The 14,277-nt window shown below is 36.1% G+C and overlaps 1 protein-coding gene across 2 annotated transcripts in view; it reads right to left on the bottom strand.

The window, feature by feature from the left end:
* The window catches only part of magi2a (membrane associated guanylate kinase, WW and PDZ domain containing 2a), a 250,463-nt gene extending 244,231 nt beyond the window's left edge, over window positions 1-6,232 (bottom strand). For both annotated transcript variants that reach the window (XM_084408381.1, XM_084408380.1), the window contains exon 1: window positions 5,794-6,232. In XM_084408381.1, the coding sequence (XP_084264507.1) occupies window positions 5,794-6,076 (283 nt within the window). In that variant the 5' untranslated portion in view covers window positions 6,077-6,232. The remainder of the gene's footprint in view (window positions 1-5,793) is intronic.
* Window positions 6,233-14,277: the final 8,045 nt, after the last annotated feature.

Below are 14,277 nucleotides of genomic sequence, written 5' to 3' on the forward strand. Positions count from 1 at the left end.
GCTTCAACAAAAATTCTAACTTTTTAACTACCAGTATGAAATCATAGATAATATCTATAGCACACAAACAAACACGCAAACAAACAAACACGCAAACTCTCTCTCTCTCTCTCTCTCTCTCTCTCTCTCTCTCTCTATATATATATGTATATATATATATATATATATATATATATATATATATATATATATATATATATATAATTAGTGCTGTCAATCGATGACATTTTCTTAACTCAATTAATCACGTTTTTTTTTCTGTGATTAATCATGATTAAAAGTTTTCATAACAACTTTTAATTTAAGTGAACTTAAAACAATCCTCACATATACATTCAATTTCTCATTAATGCAATTATCTAATCAACCAATCACATGGCAGTTGCTTCAATGCATTTAGGGGTGTGGTCCTGGTCAAGACAATCTCTTGAACTCCAAACTGAATGTCAGAATGGGAAAGAAAGGTGATTTAAGCAATTTTGAGCGTGGCATGGTTGTTGGTGCCAGACGGGCCGGTCTGAGTATTTCACAATCTGCTCAGTTACTGGGATTTTCACGCACAACCATTTCTAGGGTTTACAAAGAATGGTGTGAAAAGGGAAAAACATCCAGTATGCGGCAGTCCTGTGGGCGAAAATGCCTTGTTGATGCTAGAGGTCAGAGGAGAATGGGCCGACTGATTCAAGCTGATAGAAGAGCAACTTTGACTGAAATAACCACTCGTTACAACCGAGGTATGCAGCAAAGCATTTGTGAAGCCACAACACGCACAACCTTGAGGCGGATGGGCTACAACAGCAGAAGACCCCACCGGGTACCACTCATCTCCACTACAAATAGGAAAAAGAGGCTACAATTTGCACGAGCTCACCAAAATTGGACAGTTGAAGACTGGAAAAATGTTGCCTGGTCTGATGAGTCTCGATTTCTGTTGAGACATTCAGATGGTAGAGTCAGAATTTGGCATCAACAGAATGAGAACATGGATCCATCATGCCTTGTTACCACTGTGCAGGCTGGTGGTGGTGGTGTAATGGTGTGGGGGATGTTTTCTTGGCACACTTTAGGCCCCTTAGTGCCAATTGGGCATCGTTTAAATGCCACGGCCTACCTGAACATTGTTTCTGACCATGTCCATCCCTTTATGACCACCATGTACCCATCCTCTGATGGCTACTTCCAGCAGGATAATGCACCATGTCACAAAGCTACAATCATTTCAAATTGGTTTCTTGAACATGACAATGAGTTCACTGTACTAAAATGGCCCCCACAGTCACCAGATCTCAACCCAATAGAGCATCTTTGGGATGTGGTGGAACGGGAGCTTCGTGCCCTGGATGTGCATCCCACAAATCTCCATCAACTGCAAGATGCTATCCTATCAATATGGGCCAACATTTCTAAAGAATGCTTTCAGCACCTTGTTGAATCAATGCCACGTAGAATTAAGGCAGTTCTGAAGGTGAAACGGGGTCAAACACAGTATTAGTATGGTGTCTGTTAAGTGAGTGTATAAAAAGCCATGAAACTCTAGAGGCAGCAGGCTGATACAGGTAGGCTCTTTACATACAATCTACAAGCAATCGCATCATGACCACATGGCACAAGCTGATTGGCCTGATTCTGCAGCCAATGAGATTGCTTGGTCAACATTTAAATAGTCTGGTTCAGTGTTTGCTGTAGGCTAGTCCTACAGGGCGCTATCAGAGTTCCCCTGAAACCCTCCACCTCCCCAGCTCCACCTGCCTAGATCTGCTACGGGATTTATCTATGTCAGTTCATGCAGCAGCAGCAACATATCTTACATAGCATGCTCGCAGCAGCATGTCTGTGTATCTAATGGCAGTAGCAAATCCATACTTGCTCTGCAGCAGCAGGCAGCAGAAATAATCAACAGCAGAAGCAGCAACAGCTAACAGATATAGTCCACCAAGACCAAATACATTAGCATTGCCCTATCCATTACCATGCCAATCTCTCCGAGAGCTGTCATGATTGAAACAAATATATATACAGTACAGGTCAAAAGTTTGGAAACATTACGTTTTTTTTATTTTTGAAAGAAGTCTCTAATGCTTATCAATGCTGCGTTTATTTGATCAAAAATACAGAAAAAAACCCAGTAATATTGTGAAATATTATTACAACTTAAAATAGTTTTCTATTTGAATACACTTTAAAAAATAATTTATTCCTGTGATGCAAATTACTCCAGTCTTCAGTGTCACATGTGACATCCAGTCTATCACATGATCCTTTAGAAATCATTCTAATATTCTGATTTATTATGAGTGTTGGAAACCGTTCTGCTGCCTAATATATTTGACGAATAAAAGGTTAAAAATAACTGCATTTATTAAAAAAAAAAAAAACATTTATAATAATATAAATCTTCTTTACTATCACTTTTTATCAATTTAACACATCCTTGCTGAATGAAAGTATTGATTTATTTCAAAAAAAGAAAGAAAAAAAATTACTGACCCCAAATTACTGACCAGTAGTGTATATTGTTGTTACAAAAGATTTCTATTTTTAAAACATTTGCTTCTTTTTTTTAAATTACTTTTTATTCATCAAAGTATCCAAAAAAAGTATCACAGGTTATGAAAAAATATTAAGCAGCAGAACTGTTTCCAACTTTGATAATGAATCATCATATTAGAATGATTTCTAAAGGATCATGTGATAGACTGGAGTAATGATTCTGAAAATTCAGCTTTGCATCACAGAAATAAATGATAATTTAAAGTATAGTAAATTGAAAACCAATTATTTTAAATTCTAATAATATATCACAATATTACTTTTTTTTCTGTATTTTTGATCAAATAAATGCAGGCTTGATGAGCAGAAGAAACTTCTTTCAAAAACATTAAAAATAGTAATGTTTCCAAACTTTTGACCTGTAGCCTACTGTATATATATACATATATATATATATATATTTTTTTAACCCTTAAAACCGGCAAGCTATATTAATTTTACCGTAACTCTTCAACTGTTTGCACTATCAAAACCATTCAAATTGCCCCTGACAGTAGACAACATGCGCATTTCGGCAATATACGGCTTATTACGGTAATGTCATGGTTTCCGTCTGCAAATGACAGCAGCGCGGGAAGGAAGGATTTGAACAGAGAGATACGAAGCGCGGCAGGTTATAGTGTTTTGGATTGCATAAAATAATAAAAGAAACAAACAAATACATGGCGAAAGAAGTGTTAGACAATGTCTTTTAACTACTAAATACAAGTCAAATAGGTGTCAAATAAAATAAAAAATAAAACAGTGAAAGACATAATTTAGAAACATAAAAGCACAGAATTACAAAAGTGCTACTTCCCACTATGAGGCCAAGGGGTCTGGATATTTTGTATAAAGTGTGTTTGTTTTTTTGCTGTACAAATGATACAGCACATCATTGACCCTCTGTAAAGCTGAACAAGCATTTCTCTGTTGAGGGCAAAGGGGGAGGTGACGGTTGGCGAATTAAAATATGCGACTTTAAATTGAGTGCTGTAACTGAAAGTGCTTCATATAAGTTATTGATCTCTTGATTTTATTGTGCCTACAGCAATATTCAAGGGTCATGGCAATGAAACAAGGTATGTCAAATGTATCCTCTTTTTGAAATGTAGGGCCTCTAACTTTGATATCAATGTTCAACGATAATCATCCAAAGCCTAGAACAGTGGGATGCTTATAAAATACAGGCATCTAATCATGTATTTAGGATGGGGGGGTGGGGGGGGGTGTCATTATGGAAGCCTGTTTTCACCTAAGTTGAGTAAAAATATGATTCTGTAAATCACAATAATGAGAATTTTATTCTAATAATCTAATAATTATGACTTACACTTAGTAACAATGACTTATATCATAATGAGAAACTTTCTCATATTAATAACTTAGTTTCTCATTATTATGAGATGTTAAATGGTAAATGGACTGCATTTATATAGCGCTTTCAACAGACCCATGGCCACCAAAGTGCTTTACATATTGTCTCACATTCACCCATTCATTCACTCATTCATACACCGACGATGTTAAGTCGTTGTTGTGAGGTTTATCATTATTATTGCTTACATAATCATATTTTCACTCAACTGAGGCAGAAACAGGCTTCCATAGTAAATTTCAGGGGAAAGATTCTGTAACTGTCTCATTCTGCTTTCTAATATTCTCATTATTTTTAGATAAGTCATTATTATGAGAACGTTTCTCATTAAGAGCTGTTAAATCATTAATACAAGAAAGTTTCTTTTTGTTATGAGATGTTAACTCATTATGAGAAAGTTTCTCATTAAGAGACGTTAAGATATTATAGAACTTTTCTGAAAATAAGATGTAAAGTCATATTTATGAGAAAGGTTCTCATTATTATTATATACGAGGACTTTTTTTTTGTTTGTTATTATGAACTATATAGAATTATATATTTTACTCAACTAAGGCAATAACCGGCTCCACAGAAAAAGTCATATTTACCAAATTCTACATTATTACCGTTTCGCTCTGCTTTCTAACAATACATAGCCTACTGGTTTGTAAATCAGGGATTAATCTTAGTATTTTTGTTGTTACTGATTAAAACTAATATTTCAAGTTTAACATTAAGAACAACAAATACTATATTTCAGGAAGGGATCCCTTACGTGGGATTGTCCTACTTGAGGGTTCATCCTTCTAAACCCCTGCTCTAGAAGATATTTACTGAAGGTGGGTTTTAAAATGCAAAATCTATGTCAAAGGAAGATATGTCACACACACACACACACACACACACACACACACACACACACACACACACACACACGCTAAACCAGTAATCTTAAAGAAGCTAGAATGCTTACAATTATGGGTCTGTTACTAAACAGAAAGGACAAGGCACTTTGTTTAACTAAACTGGCATCATTCATGACAGTGTGATTGTGAGGTTCAGATACAGGCCTTTTGGGGAAATAGTTATGTCATGATGTATTTCAGAACTGTGGCACACCCACAAAGCCCAGATTACAGCCTAATGATAACACAAACTAAACTGAAGGATAACAGAAAGATAAACCTTCAGTGTCAACAAAAAAAGCACAATTTAGGTAAATGTAGCGAGAAGTTTACAAACATTTAATAGAATATACAGCAGCACGATGACGTTGTAAAAGTGAAGATGACGTAACATCATAACCAGGACGCGCTACTGTAACGATGGACACTTGAAATAAAATTAAAATAAAAAAAACATTATGAAGAACTATTTAAAGAAAATCCATTTATTTAGAAGCTATTCTTGTGTATGTTATTGTATTAATACAACTGTAGTGACTGTCCTTGTCATGTCGTTTAGCAACCTGTGAATTGATCATATAACTTTTAGATTTTTTTTAAATATTATTTATTAGGCTACTATTATTATTCAATTGTAACTTTTCTCAATTTGTTGTAAGATGTGTGAGGATGTGTGTCAATTATGTAGAAATCATGTATTATTTAATTTTGTGTGTATCTGTATGTATTTCCTTGGCAATGTTCTTATGTTATTGTTATTCGAGCAATATAAAAAATTAAATGTGGCGATGGACACGCCCCCCTTTCCAGAAACACCAACGCGCTTCTATAGCAACAAACTAACAACTTTCACACGCGAGTCCGAGCAGTTGTGAAACTTTAAACAACACTAGTACTTTCTTCTTATGATAGATAGATAGATAGATAGATAGATAGATAGATAGATAGATAGATAGATAGATAGATAGATAGATAGATAGATAATGAAGTTAAACTAACCTGGCTTGACACACTTCAGCCGGACAGGGTCTTTGCAGTGCTTGACCACAGCCCACACATCCCTGATGGTCAGTCCGGCCACCGGAGTATCATTCACCTCCAGAAGTAAATCGTCCTGGTGCAGTTTGCCCCTGTCCGGTTTCACCTCTCCAATAACGGGGAACTGTCCATTCTCCGCGCCTCCCTGCAGCTTGAACCCAAGATCACCACTCGGACCCCTGGACAACACAATCTCGTGTACTCTGTTAGTCCAGTGACTTTTCTTCTTCAGGCTTTTGGACATGTTTGGAGTTGTTAATGTGACCGGAGAGCAGCCATGAAAGTGCGTAATCCGTCCAGTCAGCTCACTAAAGTTGCACGATCAGTGTCTGTGGATGGGAAGAGTCTCCATATCAGCAGCAGATCCACAGCAGCCTCTTAAAACTGCTCCACTCACTGTAACAGTGATGTCCGATTCGCGAATGAGCCGTTCTTTTGAACCGGTTCTTTTTGATGATTCGTCCGAACCAAATCGCGATGCGTTTGTGAATCACTCAGCTACTTTGGGAGTAAAATTGTAAGGAAAGTGACATGATAGAAGCGTAACTTACGCAAATTCTGACACAAGTGAAGTAACGTAAACGAAAACACAATGAATTGACTTAATAATTTCATTAAACACGCACGAAAATAATAAGCAAAATGCTACGTGCTTCATACATAAATTGCTAGAATTATTCGGTAAATTGTTTCTAAACAACTTTTCTAAACAGTTCTCTGACACGTTCGACACTTAAAAAAAAAAACGGATTTTCTGCGAAAAATATTAGGCGACAAATCAAATGAATTAGTGAGTCTAGTCATTGAAACGAACCGTCCGCTCGAATCGATTCGCTTACACGAATCGGACTTCATAACGCTGCACTGTAACTGAGTCCAAACTGCTCTGGAAACTGAGCCGGATGTGATGTGAGAAGGAGGAGAGAAGAGACGCTTCCCGCTAGAGAAGTAAAAAGAAAAGAAAAGAAAGAAGAGAGAAAGAAAGTAACGGAACTATAATCATATCGTTAGCCCTGACTCCGGAGCGATTTTTCCATTAACGACTGCCGTGCCGCCTCCTGGAGAAAATGCAAAATGAAACTCAGTTTGGGAGAAAGTTATAGCCTACAATTATTTTCTGCAGATGTAGACTGCTGGAGTCAGAGGGATCACAGTTTTTTAGATAGGAGGCACTTACTATAACTTTGATAAACTAGGCTAAGCATTAACGCAATAGAAATATTAATATGACAGGCTATGAATCAAAATTCCATTACATTTATATTGATTTTAATAGCAATTTGGTCTGTGTTCAATTAGCCTATATAATTAATGTTTATTTTATGTTATTACAAATTTATTTAAACTGTGCCATAAAGAATCCTATAATAATTTGTTATTATTAAGCCTATATTATTCGGAATTAGATCACCAAATCACGTTTAGTTCAAATAAAAATTAAAATTCTGTCCTCATGTACTCTCATATCCTTTTCTTTCCTGCGTGGAATACAAAATTATACATTTAATAGAACGTTTAGCAGAAAATTTAGTATCACTGTGAAAAACTGTAATCCTGCATAGCCTATATTAAATTGTATGTCATTGCATACACAGTTAGTGAGTGACAGTTATAACAGTATTGTTTTCCATAATTGTATTGCGTGTTGTTTTTCACTTTTTTTCACACACAAAATTAAGACAAAGGTGGTTGTATAACTCATATCATGCCATGGCAGTATCTATTTTAATATTGTGCTCTTGTGCAGTGCAGTCCTTATTAGAGGACCAGGTTTTTAGTAGATTAGTTACAGAGCAACGCAGCATCATTTTATGATCAAATGATGTTGAAACCAAGCCAAATGAGCGAAGTTATTATTTGTTTTCTCATAATCCATCATCACACAAAACACATGCTTTCAAGTCAGCACTTCATCTTCCAAGACAGTTCCCCTGAGTTGCTTTAGAAATATTATTATGAGGCATTTAACACCATGCTGGGAGTATACTTCCTATTATCTAAGACTGCTTATTTCACTGATATCTGCATGTATAATGCTCTCTTCTCAGACTTTATTTCATTAAATAACAGAATTCATGCTGAAACTGAACCATGGCGAACACGTGCAAGCTTAAATGTTTCCGTTTTGCTGAGAGGAATGCATGTTGAGAGAACTTTAGGTGATGTTTAGGGGAAATAACAAGGGCCAGTGCTGTGACCTTGCTCTCTGAGACAGAGGAACAGCTCTCTGCATTCCAAAGATGGGAGTATCTGAGCGATGAGTGAGAGTGGGAGACAAACAGACAGCGAGCGGGAGAAGGCGAGAAAGAGGAGGGCGTTTTGACAAGGCAAGAAGAATTGTTTGGCTGGAGGTTTTAAACACGTTTAGGAATTCCCTGAGCATGGCAATAGGATATTGAGGAGTTGGTGCTTTTTTAATTGGATGCTACATCCAGTCAAGTGTTCAGACACATAAAAGACACATAAGCAGTTTAGCTGATCACACGAGTAAGAGGCCATTCACACAGAACACTGTTTTGTCTTTAAAAACGGCAAGACGCTAGCCTGGGTTTCCTCATGCTGCCTTGCGCGCAGCGCGATTTTATTCACGCTGCTAGGCAGCCTGGACACCATGGACCAGATTTTCCCCTCAAAAAGGGAACCAATCACAGAACGGGGAGGGAGCAGCAAGACGATGACGACGTCTATGCGACACACCGAAGCAGTTTGTTTATATCTATGGATCCAACATGGCATCAGACGCGAAGTTACCTTTCGATGCAGCCTTAGATAGTGTTCTAAGTAGTTTAGAACGCAAGTTTATTTCGTCTTCTTTATTTTGCTCTACATACGTCATCTGGTATAACTGAAACGATTGGCTATGAGCTACGTACAGGCGCATTTGATAGACATTCGTAGCGCCCAATAAACGGCTCTGGGCATTCGTAAACCACGCCTCAAATACGAGAAAATGAACATGTGGTTCCCAGACCACATTAGACGAGGTCTGACGTTAGCCAGGCTACCAAGACGCAGGGCAGCGGGATGAAAAAAAGAGACATGTTTTTTTTTTTATAAATGATTTTTACCTCGATTTGCAGTCTGGAGGAGTAAACACTTGTCCATCAGGGCACAAGCTGATTTTTTTTAGCTTCAGAATAAGTTGGCAAAACTCAAAAAAATTAAGGCAATCAGTTGCCTCAAATTTTTTAAGTTAAGAAATTCAAAGTTTAAGTAAGCAGAACTGGCAGATTTTTATTTTTTACTCATACATTTTAATTGTTCTTAACTTGATATGTTTGAGTACACTACATGAGAGTTTTAACTTAAATGTTTGAATTAATCTCAATGTGAACACTTTTATTAGTATTAACTTAGCTAGCTTTAACAAGCTAGTTTGCTAACATACTAATTTGTTAACATGTTAACAATAGTATGTTATACAGTAACACTTGCAGCAATATAAAAGTTTTATTTGCTCTCAAATCAAGCTGCATGCACCACTTGTCACCATGATGGTAACTATCCTAAAACCAACATTAACAGAAATTCATCTTAGCATAACAAAACATTAATCACTACTAAATCTCCCACTTAACATTAATCTTGCAAAAAAAAAAAAAAACATTACACTTAATTTTAGCATTAACTCTCCCTTTGGAGTGCCATCGGCAAAGCATGCTGGGAAATAGACATCCCAGCCGTTTCAGTTAAACTTAAGTTCATATAAATTTAAAAAAATAATTTCATAAAACTCAAAACAATGACACAGTTCAGTTTACTTAAAATATATCAGTTCTGTGAACTTGAAAAAGAAAGTGATAAATACTCATACAAGTTCATTTGACTGAACTAATTAGTTTAATTTCAGTTTGTCCTACTCAAACCAGTTAATTGTTTTGAGTGTTAGGGTTGTAATGTTGAATATTATCTTACATTTCAGACATCCGTTTTCAAAAATATTTCCCAATTAAGTCAAAGCAGGGTTACCCCATGTGTGCCTCCAAACAACACTCAGTAGTTGTGTTTGGTATTTGAATGAATCACTGCTTTTCAATGAATCAGTTGAGTGATTAATTCAATGACTTACTCACATTACATTTGTTGGCCCCTGCAGAAAGGCTATGTTCACAGTGTTAAGGGGCAGTCACACTACACTTTTCATTTCAGCGACTTCCATACATACACATGCGAAAGCGGGAGACAGGAAACGCAAGCGGATGTATGCGAATTTCCACAGTTCAAGTTTGGTGAACTCTTTCCTCCGAATTTGTATATCTTGAAGACGTGTAACCAATAGAAGATTGATACTTCATGGCGTGACCCCTTAGCTGAATTAAAAGAACGCAAACTTTAAATTTGCTGGATTGCAGTATTGCAATAAAGTGGAGCATTTTGGATACATTTTGGATGTAATATATGTTGAATTATGTTTTTAAAAAAAGTAGCTGCAGTGCGTGACGTCATATTACAACAGTTGGAGTGTCCGTAGAAATTTTGCGATATGTTACATAATTCATTTCCATATGGAAACAAGTGCTTAAATTTTTCAATATACTTCAATACATGCATTGGCCATGTATGGCTATATATTAATAGATATAAGATATTTATAAATGAAGAAAAAAATAGCATTACATGTAATATTCACAAAGTTTGATTCTTTATAGTGTACATATATTTCACATACATGTTCCCATATAAATGTGAATGTTGTTCACACATTTATACACACACACACATTCACAGAATGATTTACTACAGATTTCTAGTTCCCAGCATGCTTTGCTTCTGACTGTTAAAGGAGAGCAAATGTTCAAATTAAGTGTTATTTCACGTGTTTTGCTCAAAATTAATATGGTTCTATTATTTTGGAATTACTGTATTTTAAAAGTAACAGCTGTGCACTCTTCAGCACAGTGATAGTCTCTTGGCTAAATACTTTAGTACATGCAGGTGTGCTTGTGCTTTTCCGATCACATATACATCTATATATTATTAAGTGAATTACTGAATATAAAATTACACACATTATGATATATTAGTAAATACGTATATTGTCACATATTTTTCAATATATGAAAAGCGGCAATTCCTTATTACAATATATTGAATAATACATAACATATAATTATTCTGTATATTTTCAAACATACTGTTAAACCATTTAATATACTGATCATTCATATATGTGACCCTGGATCACAAAACCAGTCACATGTTGCACGGGTATATTTGTGGCAATAGCCAACAATACATTGTATGGGTCAAAATGATAAATTTTCCATTTATGCCAAAAATCATTAGGATATTAAGTAAACATCATGTTCCATAAAAATATTTTGTAAATATATAAAACATTTATTTTTGTGAGCACAATCGCAAACATTTACTACTGTTTCACTACGTTGATATGCCAAGCAGTCATACTGGATTGAGGTCAGGGTTGTTGCGCTTTAGCCGAGTTTCCCAGTCACAACTCTGACTTGAGGGGGCATTCCAGTTAAATGTGCAGTGGTAACTATGAATTTCCCACTAGGACAAATGGAAAGTCTGGAAATGTTTACAATAGTGAATCAATGTCTGTATGAACAAGCAGCTGAAATCCCTAAACCTAAGTATAAGCAGTATGCAGTTCTGTGCAGGTCAGAGTTTTTTTTTTTGTTTTTTTTTGTACACATACTCTCACTCTTCTGCAAAAGGTCTGTTGTTTTGTGTTCCAAATCTGGTTCATGTTCACACCCACACTTGCTCGCTTTCATCCAGCAGAAAAGTGCTCCCAGAAATGAGATACTCCATCCCTGAACATCAGAGAGCAGGTGGCCTTCCTAAACAGGACAATCGAGTCAGAGATCCAAAGCCTGGAGGAAGCAATCTCTCGCTCCCACAGTGCACTCCACCAGATGGGAGCACATTGGTCCTGACAGTGATGTCGCCGTGGGGACTGCAACATATTGCTAGGCAACATGATCAAATGATTATGACAGGCGTAATTTCCAGCCAATTTAATGCCATCCAGAAATAAAGAGGCAGAGCCTGATGGTTTTTAACGGGAGATGGAAGGGACGCAGATAGGAGTTGTTAATGGCTGGGACGGCAATATTCAGAGTAGCTTGAAACAAGGACCTCAGTCGCAGTTAGTTGAGTATGTGTGTATTTATTAGTGGTTTTTGCAAAGGCAAACATATTATTACTTTTTTTAATAAACCCCTAACCTTAGGGGTCGATTGCATCAGCTCTGCGCAAGTTACAACTTAGCCTAGTTTTGATGTAAATGGACACTAAGTTACAACTAAATATTTTTGCGTTGCACCATTAAACTTAGTTGAAGCACAACTCTATGTATAATCGAAATATTTATGGAAGCCTCCGATCAGGAGTAACGGTTGGAATAAAATAGCAGACTGACTGAAATGCATCAATAAGCTCGTTTTACCCGACAGACTTCAATTCTTCAGACGTAGGCTATATGATAACGCTGACATTTACACTCGCTTACATTTTAAGAGAAAGAACACAATTGTGAAAAGTTTACTTTGTTAGCGGCTCTTTAACTTGAACCCGTCCTAAATCGATCCGTTTTGTGCGTGTCAAATAAAATCAGTCATAATCAATTTATGTGATATTATTTATTGATCCTTAATTTTGTTTCTAAATGTGATTTACATATAAAAACACATGTTATTCATGATCAAGTAATATCATATTTAATGGAAAGTTATTAGAAAGTGTGCTACGTTAGGCAAAATAAGTTAAAATGAAGGATAAAGTGAAATTCACATTTCAACAACTTCTGCTCACGTATTTGAAGGCTGCTATTGGGTCGTCGAGGGTAAACGCCATATTATGCAAATATGCATTACGTTACTGAGAGCTTACGATCTACTAGCTACGTTCTGCCTTAAGAACAAATGGTGCAACCGAAGACGAATGATATTTCTCGTATCATTTATACGCCAAAAAGAGTTTTTGTTGCCTCAGGTTTCGCGTGCATAATACGCACTTTATGGCGTGTAATATGCACGCACTCCTCACCCCCAATCCTACCCAAGGGGTTTACAGTACGTATCATTTGAACGCAAAAACTATTTTTGGCGTATAAATGATACGAGAAATATCATTCGTGCTATAGATACGCACTTTCATGAGATCGTGTTGACTAAACCTATAGTGTGGACTTTACATTCCAATTTAATAAAGAACTTACGAACAGCTGGTGCAACCCTACTACTAAAGACTAACACAAATTGCACAAATAAACACCACTTACATTGTAAAAATCGTATGTATTGTATGTAAAAGTGTATCAAGAGGTCAGGATGGTGCTATTCAAATCGGAAAAACTATACATAAGGGATTTGTCTCTTGGATTTACATTGTTATAAAACACAGATGGAAAAAGGCCCACAAATTTGGGACATTTTTGTAGATAGTTTTCTGTGGCCTGTGGATAAATCTCAAGGGAGTGTTTTCCCGCCAAAATATCATCTGTGAGGAATTTACCTTCAAAACACTTTTAAGTGCTTTCAAATTCGAAGCTTTTAAGAGCTTTTCACTCCTCTCCTCTCTTCCTGTAAAGTCCAAGGCTGGAGTGTCAAAATAAAAATGGAATAAGTTACTTACATGCATCCATCATGAATGTGACAGCTGCTACATGATGGCCTCCAATCTAAATCACCTGTGACGGAGCATAGTGTATGTGTCAAACAAGGTTACTGGAACAGAGCCGCCGTCCTACCGTCACAGGGTTTCACAGGAGTTACAACTTGTTTAGGATCTGTTTTCAGAAGTAGTCAAACAACACTTTTATATTAAAACTATCGCAGTTTGCCAAGGTTTACCCAATTATGAATCAGATATGTTATCGCAATATTAAAATTATTTGCGCACCCTCATGTCATTCCAAATTTGTAGGTCTTCAAATTTGTTTTGTTTTTAAGCAGTGTAGGCTACTCATGTACTTGTATTCATGATGGTTTCGTATGGTTTTATATGGCAATATAATTTTCAAGAAAATGTATTTAAAAAATGATTCTTCACAAACATCATGAATTATAAATTCATAAATATCATAAATATCATAAGGTTTTTGGGGAGTTGCACCACGACTTTTTTTTTTTTTTTAAGCAGCTTACAAGATTAAGCCAAACTACTTAAGGTTTTCTTTTCAAGAATTTCTTTCTTTTTTAGTTAGCCTTTTTTCTTCATTATGATAGTTTGTTCTATCTTTTCCATACATTGAAAGTGCATGCGGACAAATGACGTCAAGCTTCATAAAAAGTCTTCTAAAGCTCATTGTGAGGGATAGACTGAATTTTAGGTTGTTTTTGATGAAAACTTTACCATCCCCGAAAACTCTCAAAACTTATTTATAAATTTTGGTCTGTACCTCACACAAATTTATCAAAGGCTTCAGAAGACTTGTAATACATTAACTTTTATGTAACTTTTTTAGTACAACATTTA

Source organism: Rutilus rutilus, assembly GCF_951802725.1.
Source record: "Rutilus rutilus genome assembly, chromosome: 4".
NCBI lineage: Eukaryota > Metazoa > Chordata > Actinopteri > Cypriniformes > Leuciscidae > Rutilus > Rutilus rutilus.